General features: G+C 34.8%; 3 protein-coding genes and 1 pseudogene across 4 annotated transcripts; 1 reads left to right on the top strand and 3 right to left on the bottom strand.

Moving 5' to 3' along the window:
- Positions 1–6,201: 6,201 nt before the first annotated feature.
- Positions 6,202–9,113, bottom strand: LOC107424214 (malate dehydrogenase). The gene is given in 7 exon segments (XM_016033952.4): positions 6,202–6,524; positions 6,638–6,749; positions 6,840–6,975; positions 7,085–7,362; positions 7,732–7,907; positions 8,013–8,171; positions 9,071–9,113. Coding segments are annotated over 7 exon segments (999 nt in total). The 3' UTR covers positions 6,202–6,429.
- A 3,344-nt stretch (positions 9,114–12,457) lies between these two features.
- Positions 12,458–16,893, top strand: LOC107424200 (3-hydroxyisobutyryl-CoA hydrolase-like protein 1, mitochondrial). Of its 2 annotated transcripts, XM_048478660.2 has the most exons (14): positions 12,460–12,747; positions 12,847–12,927; positions 13,091–13,159; positions 13,256–13,319; positions 13,714–13,793; positions 13,878–13,961; positions 14,731–14,815; positions 15,133–15,218; positions 15,334–15,455; positions 15,636–15,696; positions 15,892–15,990; positions 16,091–16,192; positions 16,285–16,326; positions 16,454–16,893. In XM_048478660.2, the coding sequence occupies exons 1-14, from the start codon at positions 12,634–12,636 to the stop codon at positions 16,571–16,573; spliced, it is 1,209 nt and encodes a 402-aa protein (XP_048334617.1). In that variant the 5' UTR covers positions 12,460–12,633; the 3' UTR covers positions 16,574–16,893. The 2 variants fall into 2 exon arrangements, with proteins under 2 accessions (XP_048334618.1, XP_048334617.1); XM_048478661.2 differs by lacking the exon at positions 16,091–16,192 and having other exon boundaries at positions 12,458–12,747.
- A 1,758-nt stretch (positions 16,894–18,651) lies between these two features.
- On the bottom strand, positions 18,652–22,319 carry LOC107424222 (uncharacterized; annotated as a pseudogene).
- A 1,141-nt stretch (positions 22,320–23,460) lies between these two features.
- On the bottom strand, positions 23,461–26,008 carry LOC132799075 (malate dehydrogenase, cytoplasmic-like). Its single transcript, XM_048478664.2, has 7 exons — positions 25,796–26,008; positions 25,208–25,360; positions 24,989–25,122; positions 24,298–24,602; positions 24,030–24,159; positions 23,846–23,936; positions 23,461–23,656 (listed from the first exon to the last, which is right to left on the bottom strand). Exons 1-7 carry the CDS (start codon positions 25,917–25,919, stop codon positions 23,613–23,615), a joined length of 981 nt encoding a protein of 326 aa, XP_048334621.2. The 5' UTR covers positions 25,920–26,008; the 3' UTR covers positions 23,461–23,612.
- Between the last annotated feature and the right edge of the window lie 66 nt (positions 26,009–26,074).

Genomic DNA, 26,074 nt, shown 5'->3' on the forward strand with positions numbered 1-26,074 from the left:
AATCATATAATTTTAAGCACGAACAAATATTTTATAATTTTAGGTACTTAAAATTGGTTTATGGTGAATATATTTCACTGTGGTATTTCTGGTTTTCGTATGAAATGATATTTTGAGATTTTGAAATATTTGAACAAGCGATTGAACTTGACAATTAAATTATGATTATGATACAGTAGGATACTGTATCGGTTATTGTAATCGATGTACCATATAGTACCAGAGTTTGGTTCAGTATTATATTACAGCGTGCTGGGTTTACCACGGTGTCGTGAGGTTGGTTTCATCCAACGATTTTAGTATTACTACCATGGTGCCGTGAGGTTGGTATCATCCAACGGTTTATTATTGCCACGGACCGTGAGGTTGGGTACGTCCCGATGGTTATTTATTATTTCCACGACACCGTTCATATATTGAGGGTCGTGAGGTGGGTGTATCCCACGGTTTACAGATTGGTACGTCGTATGGTACATTGTATATGTTGTATTTAACGTTGTTTTTATTAATTATTTCAATTGTAAAACTTAATACAAATTTTATGGAATTTCATTATGTTTTGATTTCTTATTTATATTAGTGTTTTAACAGTGCATTTCATCTTGATTTTTCTATTTATATTGATTTGGTCATTTTAAAAAGATCTTACTATGTTTTTACCATTTATCTTAAATTGAGGTTTTAATTTGATTTAATTTTTCCTTTACTTAATTCTTCAAGAAATTAATTCATTTTAATTAAACAATTATTTCATGAATTGTTTTAATGTGAGTATTATTAATATTTCGGTATTAATTATTATGACATGGATTAATTATTAGTAACTGTTATAAGTTATTTTATTTCAATTTATTCATTATAAATTTTGGATGCTCAATTTATTATATTTTATTGGATATTTAGTTGACTAATTGATTCCTTGGTTTTCGAGAAATAGAAATAACGGGTTTTGCGAAAATGTTTTAAAGAGGGGAACTTTTCCAACGGAGTGAATGGTGAGGGTTTTGAGAGAAAATATTATTTTCAATTAATTATTATTCATTTATTTATTCTTAATTAATCAAGTGTACTATAAGTATTATTACGGTTATAATTATATAGTAGATAGGGTCACTCACTGAGATGATTAGCATCTCATATTTCTAAATTTCGTTTCCCTAGGTACCAGGTTTGGGAGACGTTGATCGTCCGGGGCGAGCTCGACATCTCAGTTCTTTGCCGAAAGTCCAAGAAACATTTCTTCCCTTTTCCTTTTCATCTTGTATTGCTCCTTTATCTGACATTGTATTAATTCCACATTTATTTGTATAATGCTTTGTTTACTGTATTGGATATTTAGTTGTTAATTATGCACTGATTTATTGTTATTCATTTGGAATGCTACAAAATTGTGGAATCAAATTGTAGTAATGTGGGAGGAATAAGGGAATGTATATAGGAGTGTGTTTTCAGTGTAGGAAATTTATGGTAAGTCCAACCCTTAGGGGAGGTTCTACCAGATTTCCATTGGAAGGTTCGGTAGGGTTTTCCTGAGATCAGGGCTTGTCTAGGGTTCCGGTGAGGAATTTTGGACAGGTCCTGACATTGGTAGTTTCTCTCAGCAATTCGGCCTCGAATGGCAAACTTACTATGTCTATGGTTAAGGATGCCCTATTTAATGAAGAGGCTAGGAGAAAGGACATTGGCATGGATCAGTCACATGCCCTCGTCACAGAGAGAGAAAGACAGCAAAGAGGTGGTCGAGATAGGGGGAGAGGCAGGAGCAAGAGCAGAGGCACATCTATAGACGATAGAAAATCATCATATAAATGCTATCATTGTGTCCTAGAGGGTCACATGAAGAAGAACTGCAGAAAGTTGTTGAGAGAGCAGAGACTCCAAGGTAATCATTCGAAGAAGGATGGAGAGACACTAGTCACTGTTATAGGAGAAGTGGCGCTTTGCTCCACTGAAGAAGAGACATGCCTTCATATATCAACCCAAGATGTTAAGTGGGTAGTCGATACTGCAACATCCTACCATGTCACCCCACACAGAGATTTTTTCAAAACGTACAAAGCAGGAGACTTTGGTATGGTAAAGATGGAAAATTCCAGTTTTAAAAAGATTATGGGAACTAGTGATATTCAGGTAAAAACGAATGTTGGTTGTACAATCACTTTGAAAGATGTCCGTCATGTTCTAGATCTTCGGCTTAATCTACTTTCGGGAGCAGCCTTAGACAAGCAAGGTTATGATAACTACTTCAGCAAAGGCACATGGAAAATGATGAAAGGTGCCATAGTTGTCACCCGAGGACATATTTGGGGAATGCTGTACAAGATTCATATGAAGATACGTGCAGATAGCCTCAATATTGCAGAAGGAGAGGCGTCTCAAAATCTGTGGCACCAAAGACTCGGTCACATGAGTGAAAAAGATTGTCCATTTTGGCAAGGAAGAAGCTTATCACTGTTTGCAAAGATGCTACTCTAGATCCTTGTAGTCACTGCTTGTTTGGTAAGCAACATAGAGTCTCTTTCAATTCCTCTGTATCGAGAAGATCAGAGTTGCTCAGTCTGGTTCACTCTGATGTTTGTAGTCCCATGGAGGTGGAATCATTAGGTGGCAACAAGTATTACCTGACCTTCATTGATGATGCTTCTCGGAAGGTGTGGGTATATTTCTTAAAGACAGAGGACCATTAGATTACTTCAGACTGTTTCATACCATGGTAGAGCTTGAAACAGGGAAGAAGCTAAAATGTCTCCACTTAGATAATGTAGGAGAGTATACTTCCAAGGAGTTCGATGCCTACTGCAGAAGACACAGCATTCGACATGAGAAGACGGTCCTTCGCACTCCACAACACAATGGAATAGCCAAAAAAATGAACCGAACCATTATGGAAAAGGTCAGAAGTATGATTAGTATGGCTAAGCTGCCAAAACCATTCTAGAGAGAAGCTGTTCGTGCCGCTTGCTATTTAATCAACAGATCACCGTCAATACCGTTGAATTTTGAAATTCTGGAGAAAGTGTGGTTGGGTAAGATTCCCTCCTACTCTCATTTAAGAGTGTTTGGTTGTTTAGCTTATGTACATGTATCCAAGGAGCTCAGACAGAAGCTCGATGCAAGATCTACTCCATGCATCTTTATAGGATATGGAGATGAAGAATTCGGATACAGGTTATGGGACCCGAAAACAAAGAAGGTTATTAGAAGCAGGGATGTAGTATTCCATGAAAACTAAACAATGGAAGACATTGAAAAGCCCAGAATGTCTCCTAATTGTAGTTCTAGTGCCAAGAATTTTGGTCCTAATCCAGCACCAGCACAAATAGTCACAAAGGATAATGAGGTGCATGAAGATATACCAGAAGCAGACCAGGAGGAAGAAGGGGATATTGAACAGGGGGAGACTCAATCCTCTCAAGCAGCTACAGGGCCATCACAGCGGTCAGATGATGTTACATCTCCTGAAACCAGTGGTTTACAAGTTCGGAGATCTGAGAGAGGCCTTCCATCAAAGAGATTTCCAGAATCTAAGTATATTCTACTTACTGAAGAAAGGGAGCCAGAGAGTTTCCAAGAAGCTGTTTTTCATTAAGACAAGGAAAAGTGGCTGCAAGCAATGCAAGATGAGATGGAATCCTTGCAAAAAAATCATACTTATGAGTTGGTTGAGCTTCCAATAGGAAAGAAGGCCTTAAAGAATAAATGGGTGTTCAAGCTCAAGAAAGATGGCAGCGGAAGGGTGGTGAAACACAAAGCCCGATTGGTGGTCAAAGGATTTATTCAAAAAAAAGGAATTGACACTGATGAGATTTTTTCATCAGTGGTAAAAATAACTTCAATTTGAGTCATTTTTGGTTTAGTAGCAAGTCTAAACCTAGAGCTTGAACATATGGATGTGAAGACAGCATTTCTTCACAGTGATTTACATGAGGAAATCTATATGGAGCAGCCAGAAGGATTTGAGGTTTCAGGGAAAGAAAACCTCCTATGCAAGCTGAAGAAGAGCTTGTATGGCCTTAAGCAAGCACCAAAACAATGGTACAAGAAGTTTGACTCGTTTATGGTGAGTCAAGGCTATAAAAGGACTGCAGCAGACCAGTGTGTTTATATTAAAAAATTTTCAGATGGAAACTTTATTGCACTTGTGCTATATGTGGATGACATGTTGATCGTTGGACAAGATGCAATGAAGATTCGTCAGCTGAAGAAAGAATTGTCTAAGTCCTTTGATATGAAAGACTAAGGACCAGCTCAGCAAATTTTGGAAATGCAAATAATCCAAGACAGGAAGAATAGAATGTTATGGCTATCTCAAGATAAGTATGTTGAAAGGGAGATAAAGAGATTCAACATGGATAAAGCCAAACAGGTCAGCATTCCACTGGCAAATCATTTCAAGTTGAGCAAGAGATTGTGCCCCTCATCCAAAGAAGAGATAGAGGAGATAGCTTCAATACCATATTTTTCAGCGGTAGGAAGTCTGATATATGCAATAGTGTGTACCAGACCAGACATTGCTCACGCAGTAGGTGTTGTGAGCAGATTTCTTTCAAATCCTGGAAAGAAACACTGGAAAGCAGTTAAATGGATTCTCAGGTATCTTAAAGGTACATCGAAGCTGTGCTTGTGTTACAGGGGAGGTGATCCAATCTTAGAAGGCTATACAGATGCAGATATGGCGGAGACCCTGATAATAGAAAGTCTACATCAGGTTATCTTTACACTTTTGTGGTGGGAGCTGTGTCATGGCAGTCAAGATTGCAGAAGTGTGTTGCTTTATCCACTACTGAAGCAGCGTACATTGCCGCAGCGGAAGCGGGTAAGGAAATATTGTGGTTAAAGCGTTTTCTCACAGAATTGGGCATCAAGCAAGAAGACTACAAGATACATTGTGATAACCAAAGTGTCATGGATTTGAGCAAAAACTCAATGTATCATTCCCGTACAAAGCACATTGACATTCGCTATCATTGGATACGCGAAGTAATAGATCTACAGTTGCCAAAACTAATGAAGATCCACACAAAGTAGAATCCAACAGACATGTTAACAAAAGTTGTTGCTCAAGAGAAGCTGAAGCTATGCAGAGACATAGCTGGAATGGATGGCAGATGACCATCAGTTTTTAAATGCGGCTGGAGGGGGAGAATTGTGAAGTCTAGCCTCACCACCACTGCACTAACAGTGTGAAGACTGCTCAACCACCATTGTTGACAATGGTTGCTGCAATTAACACCGAAAAACAATTTGCTCAACAATTGTGGGCATCTGTCAGAAGAAGTTGAAAATGGTGGCCATGCAACCGACTTAGTAAGTTTATAAATAGGCCCGTTGCATGCATATTCAAGCCAAGTCGAGCAAGCTCAATATCATCCCAAGTGAGGAGTACTGAGAGTAAACTCCAAGAGAGAGAGTGTTTAAGTTCTAGAGAGAGCTTGAGAGAAGAGTGAGCAATTCCAAAGAGAATTTGACAGTGTAAAGAGAGGTTCCACGTGAGAATCCTCCACCAGAGAAGTTTTTATTTTTGTATTCTATTTCCAAGAGAGTAATAGAATTTTTTTATATTTTTCTTCTCATATTTCTTCTCTAAAGTGGTCAAAGAACCACAACAGATAGTGTATTCAGTTTTCTTTGTGCTTGTAAATCTTATACTAATTTTTAATATGCCTTTATCTAAACTAGGGCAAATGGCCATGTGAGACTTGGAGTTATGGATTTCCTCGATGCTAATTGAAGTAGTGGAATAACAAATACCACTATCTAAATATTGTATTTTTTACTCATATTCATTGCAACGAGAGAAAACAAAAGAATATTACATCCAAGTGATGAAATATAAAGAGAATAACTATACCAAGTAGCATGTCTAGAACTCAAAGTGGGTCTTTTGCAATTGTTGTAGAGGGAGGGAAAGGAAATTTATAGAAGAACATTTTTTTTTTTTTAATGTTTGTTGTACAAAATATTAATATACATTTCTAATTTCTGATATGGAAAACTTTGCTTAGGTTTAATTCGCCATCTTTTCTTTTAAACCTTTCCTATTATTATTATTACTTAATTCAAATAATGCTATGAAACTTGTTTATGAGGAATTAATCCTCGATCCTATGTATTAATTTTGCAGCGTTTTAATCACGTTGAAAATATCAATATCCCCTGTTCCAAGTCAAATGATTTTAATTTATTTCCAAGACTAGAGAATATTCAAATCCAAGTAAATATTATACATGCTTCCGAGAATTCGCATTTTTTCCACCCAGAAACAGACACCGCTAAAACACACTTTGCAACTCTAGGATGCCATCACATTACCTAATCACTCATAATTTGGAAATTATTTGACTACCTTATTAGACTATATATGGAGTCTTTCTTTCATTATTTTCCAACCAATCCAAACACAAATTAGTCCCACCACCATCATCATCATCAATTTAGACATGAATATGCCAACGCTTTCTCTTCAATGAGCTCTTGCGCAGTTGCATCCAACTTTGCTCTTGAAAACTCGTCAATCTTTAACCCTGCCATTCAATTTAACCATTTTTATTTCTTAAAATTTTCTCATATTATGAACATAATTTTTGGTTCTGGAAGCATAATGTGTAATGCTTTTAATTGGTTATACACAACTTACCCTGCACAATAGACCATTCTCCTTTCTCACATGTAACAGGAAACGAGTAGATAAGGCCAGGTTGAATCCCATAAGACCCATCAGAGTAGACTCCCATTGAAACCCATTTTCCCTGCATCGCATAAACAAATCTATTCTCATATCAAACACCATTTATTTATTTTTTTAAATGGTTTGTAATTTAAGATGAAAAATAATCGACCTTGGGAGTTCCAAGAACCCAATCACGGATATGATCACAAGCAGAACTTGCAGCAGACAATGCACTCGATAGCTTTCGAGCCTTGATGATGGCAGCGCCACGCTGCTGCACTGTGGTGATGAACTCGGAATTTATCCTGGCAAACAATTGCTCAACCTTATTAGAGAAATGAAATTTTAAATCCTGATTTAACTAAACACCTGAAAACTGGAAAGCAAATGATATGGACTAGAGTTTTGAGGTACCAATTGTCATCAGCAACAAGTTCTCTGACACTTTTCTCTCCACTGCTTGTGGTGACGGTTGCATGGTTGACATCCGGATACTAAGTTGAAGAGTGATTTCCCCAGATGATAACATTCTTCACATCACCAACATGAACATTTATCCTCTCTGAGATCTGGCCTAATGCTCTGTTGTGATCTAATCGGGTAAGACATGTAATGTTTTTCTCCGGGATTGAAGGTGCAAATTCTTTCAAGATGAGTGCATTGGTGTTTGCAGGATTTGCAACCACCAAAACCTGTGCAAGATTATAAGCAATGAAACTGCATCAAAACTAAATTGAGCAAATTACTAGTCTCAAAATTTAAAGTGCAAAACAACGAGCATATTACAAAAATATCATTAAGTTCCTAAGGTTTTAACATAATGTGCTGTGTTAATTCATAATCTGAATGTAAAATTATACTCTCATGCATGGCCTGTGGAAACAACTAAACTATAATTTAAATTCTGTTGTAATAGATTGAACCAGTTAGATTTAAAGAAAATATTATGGTTCAAGCTTTATTGAAAATTTCCAGAAAATTGCCCAACGCTGTATTTAAAAATTTGAAAAGAAAAAGGTTGCACAAAATGAAATTGCATGCAGGCAATTAAGAACTCTTACCTTGCAATCTTCAGCAGCATGCTTCTCTAATGCAGATGCTTGAGCCTTGTAGATTGACACATTCTTAGACATCACATCTTTTCTTTCCATACCTTCCTTTCGAGGGAAACCGCCAACCATGACAGCAATGTTGACACCTTTACAAGCTTCTTCAGCATTCGTAGTAGCAACAACACCTAATGAATCATGAATCATGCAGAGGGAAAAAGATGAGCCTCAAAGCATGAATTTTAGTATCTACCTTTGAACCAGTGTGCAAAACTACAATTTTAAAAGCTTACCTTTAAGAAGGGGGAAGGCAGCATCAATCAATTCCATTCTGACTCCATTCAAAGCTTCAGCAGCAGGTTCAATATCAAGCATGTGTAGAATTACAGGCTGATCAGGGCCAAGCATTGCACCCCTTGCAATCATTGGCACAATAGCATAACCTATTTGCCCTGTTGAACAAAACTAAACTTAAGGCATTTGCATATGATCTCTGCTAGTATATGCAAGAAAAAAAATAGATAAATAAACACTATAAATTCTATGATTGATTGAGTCTGTTATGATGACAACAATTATAAGAACAAGAACATATTAGAATTTATTTCGGACTAGCATTATCTAATCTAAGCTATTTATGCAAAGTACAATTATGAAACTTGGAATATTTAAGCAAACAGGTAATAATTCATTCACAGTTTAGCAATTTGAACCAATTTTATTATCAAAAGTCATCTCGAGTTGTAGAAACCCATGAAATGAAATAATAGTTTCAATTAAAACTAAGGAAAAATAGGTTTGAAACATGCCAGCAGCACCAGTAACTAATACTGTCACTGGTTCCTTCTCAATATTCAAAAAGCCCCACATGTACTTGATAAGTTTCCAAAAGAATACAACAGTGAAAGAAACAACCAAAATTTTCTGAAGCAGCATAATGTAATCCATTTTTTTTTTCTTTAAAAAACAAAATCAACCCTATTCAATGCTACATTCCTCTGCATGTTATATCTTTATGAAACAAAGAATCTACACAGACAGCTTCAGAAAAGGCATCCAGATACCAAAACAAAGTCCACAAGATATTCAGAAGAAACAAAAGATCTCTTTCCCAAGCAAAGAATTATTTGCACAACATGGACAAATTACCTAAACCAAACCAAACAGCTAAATGAAACTTGGAGATTTTGATTTCCTGGATGCTAATTGAAATAAAAATAAAAAAAAATAAAAAAATACTAATATCTAACGACAAAAGTATTCTTTACTCATATTCTATTCATAGCAGCCAAAAAAACCAAAAAAAGAATAGTGGATCAAGGTGATGAAACATGAAGAAATAATAATATACCAGCAACACCGGTGACTAGAACTCGAACTGGGTCTTTTGCCATTGTTGCTAACAATTGATGCAGAAAGAAAGGAATGAACTTTTAGAGAGAGAGTTGCTAATGATGATGAAAAATGGAAGTGGTTTTTGTAGAGAACAAAAAGAAAAAAAATATATATATATATATATATATATATATGAGATCATGGGATTGAGAAAGAGATAGAGAAACAATATAAAAGATTGACGGTAATCGAGGAAAGAGATAAGCGTGATGATAGGAAACTGCGACTCTTCACAGTTACAAACGAAATACAAAGTGTCACCAATCCATTACATGCAAAACCGAAGGCATAGCTTCAATATTTGGTCTACATATGACTTACCCCTTTTTAATTATTATAGAGGATAATATGAAAAAGCTAACTTCATGGTATAAAATTATTTAATATATAGTCTTAATTACATGAACGTTCTAATAAAATGATGACAAATTGAGAGTGGACTTTAGTAGATACAGTGATGGGGCTGGTCGAAGATCATGATGAGATCGATACGACAATCGACAATATAGATAAGCTTAAGGATTGGAGACAGTGGGGTACAATATGGAGATGAAAAAATCCCTCCTTTTTCCTTTTCTTTTTTTTAAATAAATAAATAAAGAAGAAGAAGAAGAAGAAGCAAAAGAAGAATAAGAACAATGATAATTGGGACGTGTGATATGATGCAGACCAAATTACCATACCTATGGAAACGCCCATAGTATATAATCAATTGATAATCTTTCTTTTTTTAGAAAAAATAATAGTAAGCTTGAATGTCTAATATACTTCTTGGATATAAAAAAAAAACTTATAGTAATACTTTCAAAGTGTAATACATCCCATCTACTTTTCCAAAAACAAGTTCATAAAATGTGATGTAGTTCAAAAGATGTGGCTTTCCTTTTATACTCCTAACAGACTTTAATGGTATTAGTGCTAATTCGATAAAAGTTGTATTGGATTCTTGAGTAACGAACAGATTTTTTCTTTTTATTTTAAAATGATAATAATATTGAGCCAGCATTCAATATTTCAATTAAATTAACGATCTAACACACTAGATATACAAAAAGGTTATGGATACATAGATTTTCGAAGTGTATTATATATAAATACTCACACATATTCATCAACCATAAAAAAGGTACTTAAATCCAATTCAAAGGGCCAAAAAAAAAAAAAAAAACTTATATATCACCCACATGATCTAATATATATGTATGGGGCATGTCCATATAAACTTGAATATTTTCCTTGGTTTGAGGATAAGGAATAGAAATTCAATTGTTAAAAGTATCATTAACAAATAAACCCTCATTCAGCATGTCCATATAAACATCGTTTTAAGCTTAATCATCATTTCTCATGGGAGAGAACTTTCAAGGTAGTCGAAGAGAGGAAAGGGAATTGAACTTCAAATTGTTAAACTATCATCAACAATAAACTCAAACAGGTCCTTTAGCAGCATAAACTTTTGGAAACCGCAATGATCACCACGAGAGGCACTAAACTTGTGGATGCCCCAGTGATCTTCAGGAGAGGCACGAAACCAATGCTGAGTTGCAAGTTAAATTGTAATAAAGTTTGTTGTTATTCAGAGTGTGAAATGAGGAAGCACATGCAAAAATTTGAACTTATAAACAGGTTACCTGAATATCTACCCTTTTTTTTTTTTATTGTAAAAGCTCAGACCACCCGCATGCGATATTGTTTTCTTTGGACCTAGGAAATCCTCACCTAGGAAATCCTCTTACAACCCAAAGGTATCCACACCACCTTATAAGGCGTGCTTTGTTCCCCTTTCCAACCGATGTGGGACTTTACACTCCTCCCCCCTTGGGGTCCAGTATCTTCGTTGGCACACCAATCCGGGTAATAGCTTAGACCACCCGCATGCAATATTGTATTCTTTGGGCCTAGGGAATCCTCTTACAACCTAGCCTTCAAGATTTTGTCAAAATGCGTTGCAAGGGAAAGGTATCAACACCATCTTATAAGGCGTGCTTCGTTTCTCTTTCTAACCAATGTGGGACTTCACAATCCACATCAGTTGGAAAGGAAAACGAAACACTCTTTATAAGTGGGTGTGGATATCTTTCCCTTGCGAGACCTTTTAAAACCTTGAGGGCTGGGTTGTAAGAGGATTTCCCAAGCCCAAAGAGGACAATATCGCATGCGGGTGATCTGGATTGTTACAAATGGTATCAGAGCTAATACCCGGATCGATGTGCCAGCGAGATGCTGGATCCCAAGGGGGGAGGATTGTGAAGTCCCACATCGGTTGGAAAGGGGAGCGAAACACTCCTTATAAGTGGGTGTGGATATCTTTTTCTTACGAGGCCTTTTAAAACCATGAGGGTTGGGTTGTAAGAGGATTCTCTAGGTCCAAAAAGGACAATATCGCATACGGATGGTCTGGACTTTTACATTTATCCCGGACTGTGTCCAGTATTCGTAGCTTACTGTGTCCAGTATTCATAGCTGACAAACATACACCATTACATTTATCCGGGTTGTAAGAGGATTCTCTAGGTCCAAAAAGAGAACAATATCGCATATGGATGGTCTGGATTTTTACATTTATCCCGGACTGTGTCCAGTATTCGTAGCTTACTGTGTCCAGTATTCATAGCTGACAAACATACACCATTACATTTATCCCGGACTGTGTCCAATATTCGTAGCTGACAAACATACACCATTTCCAAATGTATTTTCTTTTAGATAACCCTTTAAAGTCTAAACCAATACCAATAAAATTACCCAAAAAAAAGACTAGTTTAGTAATGTAAGTATTTCAAAAATTAATATATGAGGCCTCTGCTTTTTCCAGATGTTGCACTTAACATGATATACAACAAGTGAATTTTTTTTTTCTTTTTTTACACATTTCTCTTTCTCTTCACATATATATATATATATATATATATGAAATAGTTCTACATTTTTTTTTTTTTACACATTTCTCTTTTTCTTTATATATATATATGGAATAGTTTTACGGTACAAATCGGTCTCCTGTATATAAGTTTAAGCATTTTTACTGTTTTTTAAGAATTTCTTGGCTTTTTTTTTTTGGGCAATAAGTGGTGTACTTGGCCGTTGTTTACTTATGTGTTTAATTGAAATTTATTATAAAATAATTATTTTTGGAAGTTTATGAAAATAAAAAGAGAGAAATAATCTTAAAATGGCCATGTATCATTCATATCTAAAATATCAATCAAAAGATTAATTTTATTTTTGACAAAAAAATAATAATTTTATCAAAAAGAAAAATCAAAAGATTAATTAATAAAAAAAAAATCCAATTTCGAAATTTCTACAAATTACAAAGGAGTATCCGTAGCCAAGTTAAAGGTAAAACGAAGCTGAGTTGCCAAACAGTCCCTCACAGTCCTTACTCGGACTGACACGGAAGTAATCATCTTCGATAGAGAAAATTGGAAGTTAGAAAGTAGGTTTTGAAGATTGAAGGCCATTGCAGAAAAACTGAGCTTCAGTCGGGAGTTGGGTAGTTAGCTCCGAGACAAAGCGATGTTGCAGAGGCTCAGGGCAGCTTCATTGATGAGGCGAAGCTTTCACAGTTCTCGATTGAGAGGCCTCTGCACTCTTGCAGAAACTGCAACAAACGATGATCTTGACAACCAAGTGAGTTTTTTCCACATTTCCCTTTGTATTTATATATATATGTATATATATGTATGTGTTTATGTTTAAGAAGCTCTGCTTAAAAATACTGTCTTTCAGGTGTTGGTCGAAGGCAAAGCTTGGTCTAGAACAGCGATTCTCAACCGACCCTCAGCTCTCAATGCTCTCAATACTTCAATGGTATGAATTTCTTTCCGTTATCTCATTATTCGAACTGGGCTTTTACTCAATTATGTGATTTTGGTCCTACTGGTTCAATTTGTTTTGTTATAGTGTTTAGTTTTCTTCAGTTGATACCAACTTATATAAAATTTTGTGTTGACGACAAAGTTTGTATATTTAGGCGGCTAGATTGCAGAAACTGTACAAATCCTGGGAAGATAACCCTGATATTGGTTTTGTTGCAATGAAGGTAAATTAATCTTTCTCAAGTGCTAGAGATTTTTTTGCTCTATGCTGATTACAAATACCAAGTTGCATCTTATTTGGTGTTTTTCGATATTTGAAGGGCAGCGGTAGGGCCTTTTGTGCTGGTGGAGACATCATTTCTCTTTATCATTGGATAAATAGAGGTACGATTCAAAACTGGAACCACTTTTTCTCAAACATGTAATGGTTCTCTTTCGGTGACTTTAAGTTCATTTATGCAGTCAGTTGAAGGGAGTTGCTATAGGATTATGACATTTTCTTGTTTGCTGAATGTGTATTGTGCGTTGGTGAACCTTGTATACTGGTTAACTTGTATACAAGTTCTTTTGTGTTCATTTTTTCAGACTCCTACACATAAAGTTGTATACTGCTGTGTTTTTTTCCTTTTCTGTTAGTGAGTGTGAGGGTGGGGTTTGTTTAAATGTAACCGATTAGTTGGTAACTTTTTGTTGTTAACTTATGATATTCTTTAAATTCACACTTGCTTTGGATGATTGTTTCTCACCAATTTTGCAAGATCGGGTTTACACCATGCAGGGAATTTAGAAGACTGCAAGCAATTTTTTAGGACAGCATACACATTGGTATACATAATCGGTACTTATTTGAAGCCACATGTAAGTAACAAGTTTTTTCAATCTCCATCTGATAAATTGGAATTGAGAGTATAATTGCAGTTCTGCATTATGATCTCTGTGCAGGTGGCCCTATTAAATGGCATTGCAATGGGTGGTGGTGCTGGAGTGTCAATCCCTGGGACATTCCGTGTAGCAACTGATAAAACTGTATGTATTTGGATACACATGTTCCTTCTTTCCCCGTTACTGATAATAAGTATTGGCTTCCATAATTGAACTAATTTTTCTATTTCTTAGAAAAAGGAAAAATATCAATTACTTTGCAAAATCTTAGTCACAACTTTATATTTCTTTTATCTTAAACTAGTATGTTTGAACACCCAAGCATTTATACGGTTTAAACTCTGCGGGCAAATCCAAGACACAATTAAGGCGTTTGTGCACTGTAAATGTAGGTTAAAACCTCAAGTATTCATTAAAGTGAAATCATTTTGCAGCAGAACTTATTATGGGGGTCTCCTCTTTCCCAAGCAACTGTGCGCTTTAGTTTTCCCCATTTGGCAACAAACTTAGACTAGAAGATCACACACATCCCTCTATATAGTTATAATAAGCATATTTAATAGATAAAATGACATGTACAACTTTGTCTCTTTCGTGAGAACTCATGAACTTGGTATTTGATACCTCATGCTTGGTTAGGAAGGTGAAATTTCAATGTGCCAAAATCATTGGATGCATATCTTTCAACAATCTCAGGAAACTTCTAGCTGCAGGGGATGGGAAAGTACCTCTACTTTCATAAAGATAGATTTTTCTGCAGCATACTTGATCAGTGAATTTTGCTGTAAAATGTTACCTCTCTCTAATTGTTCTATGTATAGTCAGAAAAGAAAATGCTCATTGCTTTAATACAGGAAAATAAAATGTTTCCTTACCGCTGGAATCAGTAATAAGATATCCTTACAATTTGCAGGTTTTTGCTACCCCTGAAACTTTAATTGGCTTTCACCCTGATGCTGCGGCATCCTTTTACCTCTCACATCTACCAGGTCACTTGGGTATGTTTTTTAGGTTTTTCAGGATATTTTACTTTATTTATCGACCACTTGAATATTGCTAGCAAAAGACAAAAAAATTTTACTGAAAATTCCTTCTTTCATGTGGTATTGAAGTTCATTGATTTTTTTCTTAAATTTGAAGATGCGATTAAAACTGTTATTTTTGTATTAATAATTCTGTACTTATTATATTTTATAAGTGATACAAAAAGTTTCTTGACTTTTGGGCATAAAACTCTTATAGTCAGAAAATGGTAAATGCTAGTACTTTATTGCCTTTTCTAAGTTTAGTTAACTAAGTGTATCCTTGTCTGTAGGGGAGTACTTGGCTCTAACAGGAGAGAAACTCAGTGGAGTGGAAATGACTGCTTGTGGACTTGCTACACACTATTCACATAGTTCAGTTAATTCTGGAAACCTGCTTCTACTCTACCTATTATTTTTATTGTTTTCATCTATTCTGTTTGTTCCTGTCCTTGGTTATAAAAGATTATCTAATTTCTTTCTTTCTTTCCTAGAGGCTTCAATTGATTGTAGAACAACTTGGGAATTTGGTCACTGATGATCCTTCTATTATTGAAACTTCCTTAGAAAAATTTGGCGAAGTTGTCTATCCAGAACAAAACAGTGTGCTTCAGAGGTCAGTTTTCAATATATGTGAAAATAGTTTACATCACAGAATATTAAAACATGTCCTTCTTATCTTTTCTTTCAATTTTTGTAAAATTAAAATTTAAAAATCTTGGTTTTACTAAAGTATCAAAATAATGCGCCTTTGAAATGTGAGATGCTTAGATTATAATGTTTCTGATTTTTTCAGGATTGAAATAGTTGATAATTGTTTCAGCCGTGACACAGTTGAAGAAATTATTGATGCTCTGGTAAGCATATATTTGATTTGCTTATTTCTCTTTGGCAAGAGAACCATCTACCAAACTAATTGTTTATGTGGATTTCTAACACAAAAATTGAAAAGCCAAACAAACTACAGCACTTTTTATGAATAAATTAAGTGGGATATTTCACTAAATATTTCTGGGCCTCACCTAATTGTGCTTCCAATAACTAATTATCAGGAAATTGAGGCAGCTAGAACAAATGATGCTTGGTGCACGTCCACTCTAAAGAGACTCAGAGAAGTCTCACCATTGAGCTTGAAGGTTGCTTTGAAATCTGTGAGTCTCCCACTAGCTAAGCATTGCAGTTAGTTGACTTTTAGTCCTCTGTGGAATATGGTTTACACTATATTTATGAGAATTATAAAATGGGTTTCAGATACGAGAAGGTAGATTTCAGACACTTGATCAGTGTTTGGTTCGTGAATACCGAATGTCCCTTCAGGGGGTATCTAAGCAAATTTCCAATGACTTTTGCGAGGTATATACAGCTACAGCCGCTTACTTTCCTGGTAACAAAACAAAAAACATTTGTGAATTTTGTCATAATATTTTGTTTGGTTTCTTGTTTAGGGAGTTCGGGCACGAGTAGTGGACAAAGACTTAGCTCCAAAGGTATGATCTCATTTTATCTGCTTCAATGACATTTTATCTTAATCCAAAATATTATTGATGTTTCCTATATGGTTTAATATCAAGTGGATCTAGTTTTAATGCATGTGTCATGTTTTTGAATATGCAGTGGGATCCTCCGACTCTGGAACAAGTGTCAGAAGACATGGTAGATCGATATTTTTGTCGCCTAAGTGAATTTGAGCCTGATCTAGACCTACCCACAAGTTTGCGAGAAGCATTTAACTAGTGAACCTGATTGCTATTTCTCTCCTATTTTGTATTTGAAATAAGTTAGTTTCCAATCCATTGAGATCTCATAAGCACAGGTAACTGCCAGAACTAGGGTCATGTTTGGGAAATTTTATTATTTCTATCACCTTGTTTAACTTGGCCTGGAAAAGTAAAAGGTTGAAATTTCTCTTAGGCCAAGTCAGACGCAGTTACGAAAGAATGTATCAAAAAAGGTTCATGTAAAGTTTAGCTTTACGTTATAATTCCTTCAATGTTACATAAAATTCAATAAATAAATAATCGATGATGCCTCTACACCATCTATGAGGCAAGAAATGAAGAGCACAAGTTTGACTTTCTTGTAGACGCCCTATTTCGTATAATTAGAATTCTTGTACAGTTTTTGCCAGAAGTGGGTTCTTCTAGAACGTAATATTTTGAATTAAGAAAACCAACGGGAAGGGTACGATGAGCACCCAATTGCCACCGCCAAAAAAATGTTTCTTTCTATATATAGTTGAAAACACACATGAACCATATAATACAATTTTGTCCATGAGGAGCAAAAACGAAAATACAGTGTGATTGAATAGATACATTATCTTAGCCCAAAGCATGGGCAACATGAACTTATTGATGCTTTCAAAATTTATGGATTACAGAACGTATCAAAATTTTTTTGCCTAGATAAGCAATGATAAAATTGAAAACTAAAAGAATATATAATGGGGACAAATGCATGACTTTATGCAAAAGGAAGGAAAATTCTTCGTCCAAACACCAACTATTCAGCGACCTTACTGCCCTTGTAGTTGTTTACCAGTTGCATCTGCACATCGTGAGAAACTGGCAGATGCTCTTTGTACTCCATCGCGAATTCGCCTTTCCCCTGTGCAGACAAAGTAAAGACAGAATTAGCATGCATTTAATATATAGAACCATGACATGAAACATTTGATACAAATTTTCTTCATTACTTGTGTCATTGAACGAAGGGCCGTTGAGTATCCAAACAGATTGTTCAGAGGCACCTGAGAAGCAAACATCATTAATTTAAGATGCTTGTAACAGTTTAAAAGCCACACTACAAGCTAAAGACATAAATGTAACTTTCCTTCCCTCAAACTCCATCTTACCTTGCACATTTAGAAAGAGGAAGATCACTTGCTACCAATTACAAACAATACTACCTAAACATTCAAAAACTACTATCTATACCAAGAAAACCATTTCTCATAAAAATGGCACCCACATCAAGACATAGAAAAAGGATAGTAAGAAGACTTACATGGGCAGTTATAACAGAATCATCTCCATACTGATCATTTCCACAATCACACCTTTTCTCCTATCATATGGTGTGCACATATACCTTTAGTGATAGCAACTGGTAAAAAACTAACAGTGCTTTCTCCATAAATTAATAGATTACTCACTTATTAATATCACCAGCAACAGTACCCTGAAATTCTATAGGTACTTTCAACTCCACCAACATAAGAGGCTCCAGTATTACAGGTCTTGCTGCTTCATAGCACTGTTTCAAAATTTTGGAAATTAAACACAATAGTGATAAGAATACAAAAAAAGAAGTTAATGAACAAAAGAGGGATAGGTGCAATTTGGTTTGCATTGAATTCATCCGATAAAATGCATGAGACAAACCTTTCTAAATGCATAAATTGCAGCTAACTTAAATGCAAGTTCACTGGAATCCACAGCATGGGAAGCACCATCAGTTATAAAAGCACAGATATTTTCAACTGGATGTCCAATTAATGAGCCCCTGGACATATAAGAGAAAAAAAGCACATTATTACAAGGATCAAATACATTTACACCTAGAGCTTAGGCCCTAGTTTAACAATAATCCACAAAATATCAGAGGCAAAAGACTGACTAGTTGGCTGCTTCTTTAAAACCCTTCTCAATGGCTGGGATAAAATTTGATGGTATAGCTTGTCCCACAATCATGTTTTCAAATTAAAGACAGAGCAAACAGAGCATCATCCAGGTTGAAAATCAAAACTGAAATTGTGGGCTGTATTTTAGCTTTTTTCCCAATAATAATTCCTGTTTCATCGATACTCTTTCGGTCATTTGTCTTTGGCTATCAAATGCAAATATACTTCTCCTGCATGTACAAACTAGTCAGAAATTCCCACCTTCCTTGCTTGTTTCCTAGAGGTAAAGATGTTGGCATGAAAATTATTGCCGGCTGAAAGCTTCGACACTTTTCTGTAACAAAGGATGATATTTTTATTTTTATTTGTATTTCTCTCAAATTTCATTGTTTTAGTAAGTACATCCAAACTTTTGGAAATCTTGGGTTAAACGGGACCACAAAGTAACAAGACAATGGCATTCCATGTTTCGAGTGTACAAAGAGTTACGAAATTTCCACATTGCAACATTGCTAGTGAGTGCAACTAGAAATAAATGGTCCTTCAACCAAAAATCAATCTTTTTTCCTCAGTAGGAAGAAGACGTTTTGAAAGAAAGAAGAAAGAGAAATGCGAAAATTTGTTACCATGGTAACATGGGAATGCAGCATAGTCTCATTTGTGAGAACATCATAGAAATGTAACATTTCTCTACATCCCTTGGTAGAAAAATTATATTCCAAAAGGTTTTCCTTCTATATGCATTCTTGATTTAGCTTATGAATGCCTAAACTCAGAGTGACCATTTGTGGGGGTGGAGGCAAAGGTTACGCAATTAGCACTTAAGGAACACACTACTACCATAAATTCTATGTGCTAGTTATGCGACACACAGATATTTCGAAATGCTAGCTAGAACAAAGATTGAGGCTAATACCTTTCCCCACAGTTTGGAATTGGAGGGCAGGTTACAAAAATTGAATGTTATCTACAAACAAACTTAATTTTTCTTGTCTGTCAGGGTTACAAGAGAATTGAGAACTCCAGGTCTGATCTTGTCAGCAAGTGCACCTTTTTCTGATATTAAAGGGACTTATCCTTCACATAGCTTTGTAGTTTCTTAGTCTCAAAATCAAGACGATCTTGATCTGTGTTATAGCAACAGGATCCAGACAATTAATAATTAAAAATTAACAATAGAGAAAAAGTATCTTATGAAGGAAGAAAATGATAAATACCACATCAAGTTCCAAGTTCTAATCATTAAGACTTGAATGGCAACAGAAACAAGTAAAAAACTTGGAGAGAAATTCCTTCAATAAGATCTAAGAAGAAAGCTTTCAGGTTCGAGTGCACTTTATTACTATTTGGGTTGCAATCCTCCATTGCCATCAAATTGTACACTGGCAAGAATAAAACTAGTTTTTCTATTCTATTTTGTTAATATTGCAATTACTTCATTTTGAAGAAGGATAACAAGCAGGATTAGTTCTTATATGGAAGTGAATCATTCAGAGTACTCCTGGAGTAGTATGTCTACCACATACTGAAATTTGGAAAGTTTCTAATCTAGATAACCAATTTTCAATAAATGACAGAAGCCTCTTGTCTTTAGTAAATGTTTCATTATCCTCTTCACTACTTTTACGTTGATTCTGATGCTGTAAAATTGAAAAGTTTGTCACCAGACATGCCTTGTACAAGGGTGATCTGAACAAGTTAGGCTTAGTTAGTGATGGCTTTTTCAGGGGGATTTTAATTAGGAAAGATTGATCATCAACTAAAAAACTCTCTAACCATAGATGAGTTTAAGCTAGCATAGAAAATACTAGTTAAGTTGTTAAAATGAAGAAGTATGACAATCAATAAGCAGATGAACTAGCATATTAGAAGTACATCATAAAGGAGATTGTTGAATGCAATAAAGAGTTTGCAGATTCAGATCATATAACTACACACTAAAATGGAACCAACTCTTCCATGGGACCTTCTAAAAAATAAAAGAGACAATGTTAATTCTCTGATTGAAGAATCAAATGCTATACAAAGGAAGGACTATTTTTTCCCCTTTTCACTCATCTTTTCTCAGCTAAGAAGCATCTTGGGTGTAGTTATGTGCACTGTATGGATCCTCATCACAAAATGTAATCTCAAACTTAAGATATTTTTGCAGTTTTGGTACAGAGTAAAGAAAAAGTTCAAAGTCAAGATGTTTCAACAGTTACCTTACTTCATTATTTCTAGGACATGAACATAAAGCAACTTGGAAAGGTAGGAGGATTCCCGAGTGCTCTCCATTATAACATATGTTATTTTGACAGGGAAATTTCCTTTTCTAGATTCTCCTCCTTCGCACAACTGTCCTTCAAACAGAAACATGTTCTTTCTCAGATATTTTTATTTTTTTCCTCGTATTTCGAAGTCTGATATTACGTTTTCCGGTTGATATTTTTAAGTACCCTCTGCTGGCATAATACACCTTGAATTTAATTTTTAAGCGTCTAATAAGAGTTAGATCTTCCTTTTTCCTACGTACTTTGATCCTAAAACCAAAGCTTTAACATATTGATCTATGAGCAGCATTTGTCTCTTTTGAGAATTTTATAAGATTAAAAACATAAATATGTAACCCAAAGTCAGCTACTAAGTTCATACAATTTGAAAAGAAAAAAAAAATAAAAAAATAAAATAAAATAAAATAAACTATAGAAAAATACCTGCCTCCAAGATGGTATGAGCAGCATGAAATGGAACCCTGGCAAAGACATCCGATACAGGGAACATCATCCATGTGCTCTCGTTGGAGTCGTGGTTGCCACATGTGGCACATGCCTCCTTAACCAAAGGTCTCGAATTAGAGTCCCCAATCTCCCTCATTATAGACTCAAATGGAGATAGAACACTTGTCTTCGTTGTTCTGGCCCTCTTCCTCGAAGCTGTAAGTGCTTCCCTATTCCCATTCCTCATCCTATCAGTCTCAACCAGCTGCATATTTCATCATAAGAATTAGTAATCATCCATTCTCTTACAAGCAAGACCAACTAAAATAGATTGGTTTACTAAAAAAGGAAATTCCACAAAACCAAGCAAAATACTGGGTGTTAGGATTGATTTACTATCGCTGTGGTACAATTAATTAAAATGGCCCATCACCATTTCCCTCTTTTCAAAGCTCCTTTTTTTCCCCCCCAATCATCTAATCCAAAATTTCCATTGGCAGCTGATATGTGTTTTTCTAGCTTTTCCATCTCATCTTTTACTTCCAAACCAAAAACCCACCTCACAAAATTCAAGAACGATCACTCGAGGTAAAATTCTAACTTTTTTCGTCAATTCGCTCAGCAACAGATAAAAAACACAATCATTTGAAACAAACAGATTTGCGAGGGCAGTTTCCAAGAGTGACTTACCTGGTGTCGAGCTAAACGGAGATGCTCTGCCTCAGTTTCAAGCTCAATCAAGCTTTGTTGAAATTGCTTCATAGTCTCATCCATACGGGATTATCAAAATAGGGTTAACCCGCCTTATTAAAACGACAACCAAAAAGTACAACACCTTAGAACACGAAGAAGAAAAAGAAACTTAATCCAACACAAAAATATTTCGAACGCCAAAAACTTGCGCTGGTTTCCCCTGAACAGATTCAGAGATAAACACCGCCATGACAAACAATAAAAGAAAATAAACAATTAAAAATAAAAACCTGATTTTATGGGGGAAATCGGGGCTGTGGTCTTGTAACCAGTTGACCGAAGACGTAAGTTTTGGGAGACTGAGAAGCTGGTGAGGGACAGGGGGTGAGATTTGCACGCGAGAGCTGGAAATGGCTGAGAGGGCATTTTCCTTTGAAGGAATATTTATTTATTTTTGCGTAAATTACTAATAATTAATTGCCTATCGTTAATCAATTATACGCACCAAATTGTATTTTGCAATTGCTTTCCAAAAAATAAAATAAAATTATATTTTGAAATTAGAACTACGTTTTACCCTTATAAATTTTTTATTTGAGTATTTATTTTGATTACTTTTTTTTTTTTTTCAAAGAAAAGAATATTACGCGAAACATTGGTTTACGTGAATACAAAAAACAACTATATATATATATATATATATATATTTTTTTTTTAAGGTTTCTAATTTCCAAAATAGAATTCTTCAATAAGAAATAATAAAAAAATTCCAATACAGACAATTTTGGTTTGGTTTAATACATTATTTTTTCTTTGAAATTAAAAAAAAAATGAACATATATTATTATATTATTATCAATTACTTCACTCAAAATAATATATATAAAACTCGTATTTATTTAAAAAAAAATATGTGGAATTTGCTAGCGAAAATCAAGAAAATGTATTTAATTTAGAATTTGAATAATTTTAAAAGTATTTAAAAAATTTAAAAATATTTGATATAGATTTTTTTGAAAGAATCTGTTAAGCCCAATAATATTCATTTCATATACATTCAACTATGATTTTGTAAATTTTTTTAAAATCTACACGTATTCAAAAAATTATTAATTTTAATAGATTTTTAAAAAATAATAAATTTTAATAAATTGAAAAGGATTTTAAAAATAAAATTGTAAAAATAATTATCAATATAAAATTTTTAATGGAATCTATGGAATTGCATAACAATATATAAAATTCTTCAAAATCTATAATTTATTTTAAATTTATTAAATTCTAAATTGAATACATCGTTTTAAATATCTAATCTCAATTCTATATGTATGAATTTCTCCTGATCTCGATTCTATATGTATGAATTTTGCAGCGTGTTAATCACGTTGAAAGTCTTGAAGATATTTATATGTATAAATATATCCTGTTCTCACTCTAATGATTTTCACATACGTGTGTATATATATATATATATATATATATATATATATATGTATATTCCAAGATTAGAAAATATTCAAATCCAAAGTCGATATTGAGGATTTTTCCAGAATTCACACTTTTTTCCATCCAGAAACAAACGAACACAACTGTAGGCTGCCATGACATGCCAAATCACTCATTATTTTCGACATTATTTGACTATTAAAATAACAGTCTTCTGTCAATTATTCCAACAAAACACAAAGTCAAGAAACAAGATACAGTAAAATACACAAACAGTCACATCATCATATCATCATGAGCGTTCCAACGCTTTCTACTTCTTGTCCTTGATGGGCTTCTTTGTAGTTTCATCAAACTCTGCCATTCAATTAAACATCTTTTAATGCTTATTGTTTCTCAGATTTTTACAATCAATTACTAGTAATGAATTTTTTGGTTTACGGGAACAATATTTAAAACATTTTTAACGGATGGTATTTACCAAATAAACAAATAAATAAATAAATAAAAAATAAAGAACATTTTGAATGGTTACTCACAACATACCCTTAATAAACCATTCTCCTGTCCCATCACATGTAGCAGGAAACGAGCCATAAGACTCACCAGAGTAGACGCCCATTGAAAAACATGTTCCCTGAGTCATATTAAACAAATCAACTATCATATCAAACACCATTTATTTATTTATCTTTCAACGGTTGCCAATTCAAGATTGAACATGATCAACCTCAGGAGTTCCAAGAAGCCAATCACGGACATGATCACAGGCAGAACTTGCAGCAGATAATGCACTTGATCGCTTCCTAGCCCTGGCTGCATCACGCTGCAGCACAGCGGTCATGAACTCAGAGTGGAACCTGGCAAACAATCGCTCAACCTTATAAGATACATAAAAATTTTACGTCCTGATTTGACAAATTACCTCGAATGAATTCAAACATATGAAGAAAAAGAAAACTGAAAGGGAATGGAACAGATTATAGAGTTTGAGGTACCAATGATCATCCGCAACATGATCTTTAACACTTTTCTCTCCATTACTTGTGGTGACAATTGCATGATCGACGTCAACATACAGAGTTGAATCGTCATTTTCCCTGATGATAACATTCTTCACATCCCTAACATGAACTTCTGCCTTCTCTGAGATCCGGCCTAATGCTCTGTTGTGTTCTAGTCGGGTAAGATATGTAATGTTTTTCGGCTGGATGTTTTTCTGCTGGCTGTTTTTCTGCTGGATTGAACCTGCATATATTTTACACAGGTTCTTCGCTTCTGCTGGATTCGCAACCACCAGTACCTGTGCGAGATTATAAGTGATAAAACCGTATCAAATCAAAATGGAGCAAATTATAGTGTCTCCAAATTTAAGTGCAACAAGTTCTTAAGGTTTTAAGATAATGTTCTGTGTTTATTCAGAATCCGATTGTAAAATATAATCTCCAAGATGGCATGTGGGAATAACTAAACCATACTTCAAATGCTGGTAAGTTATCTTTGGTGTGTGTAATATATATATATATATATATACATATTCCGTTGTAATAGAATGAACCAACTAGATTTAAAGAAGGTATTATAGGTTGAAACTTCATTGAAACATTCTATAAAATTTCTCAGAGCAATATTAAAGAAAAAGGTTTCGCAAAAGGAAAAGTTATGCAAGCAATTGAAAGAGCCTCCCACTTTGCAGTGTCTATCAGCATGATTCCCTAATGCCGAAGCTTGATCCTCAAAGGTTGATACACTTTCTACGCCTATCATGACAGCAACATTGACATCTTTGCAAGCTTTTTTAGCATCGTTAGTAGCAACAACACCTGTTGAAAAAGTATGAACCTCAAAGAGGAAATTTTAGAATATACCTTCAACCACTGTTGAAGACTACAACTTGAAAAGCTTTACCTTCGAGAAGGGGGAAGGCAGCATCAATCAATTCCATTTTGAATTCTTCCAACGCTTCAGCATCAGTGTCGAGCATGTGTAGAATTACAGGCTGATTGGCGCCAAGCATAAGCCCCCTTGCAATCATTGGAACAATAGCATTGCCTATTTCCCCTGTTGGACAAAACTATATTTAAGGCATTTACATCCGATCTAAGCTAGCATATGCAAAAATCACTCTAACAAGTACTATTAATTGAGTCACTGATGCCCCTTTAAATTTCAGAGAGAATATATGCGCTTTTTTTATTTCTATGATTAATTGGTCGTGAGTTATGATGATAATATGATGGGAAAGGAAACATATTGCAGTTTATATTTAAGATTAGAATTTTTTAACCTTAGCTATTCAAGCAAAGTGCAATCGTGAAACTAAGAATAATTTACTGATTACTTAGGAATTCAAATCACAAATTTCTATAAAAATTTAGCAATTCAAACCAACTTAAGATTCATTAGTTACGATGAGTTATTATAAACTCGTGGAATTTGAAAAAAAAAAAAAAAAAGGTTCATTTAAAAACTAGAAATATAGATTTTGAAACATGCCTGCAGCACCAGTAACCAATACTTTCACTGGTTGCGTCTCAATACGCAAAAATCTCGACATGTAACCTGCAGCCTTACGAAAGAAAGCAAAAGAGAACGATGTAACCAGCGCACTGCTGGCCATTTTTATTGGAAAGAGAAAGATCCACAGAAAAACAATTCTTGTTGAAAATCAAGTTCAACCCAGTTCAATTCTCTAACAACATTCTTCTGTATGTTTGTGCATTTTATAAAACAACGAATCCACACAAACATCTCCACAAAAGGCTTTCGGATACC

Source organism: Ziziphus jujuba, chromosome 7 (genome assembly GCF_031755915.1).
Source record: "Ziziphus jujuba cultivar Dongzao chromosome 7, ASM3175591v1".
Taxonomy (NCBI): Eukaryota; Viridiplantae; Streptophyta; class Magnoliopsida; order Rosales; family Rhamnaceae; genus Ziziphus; species Ziziphus jujuba.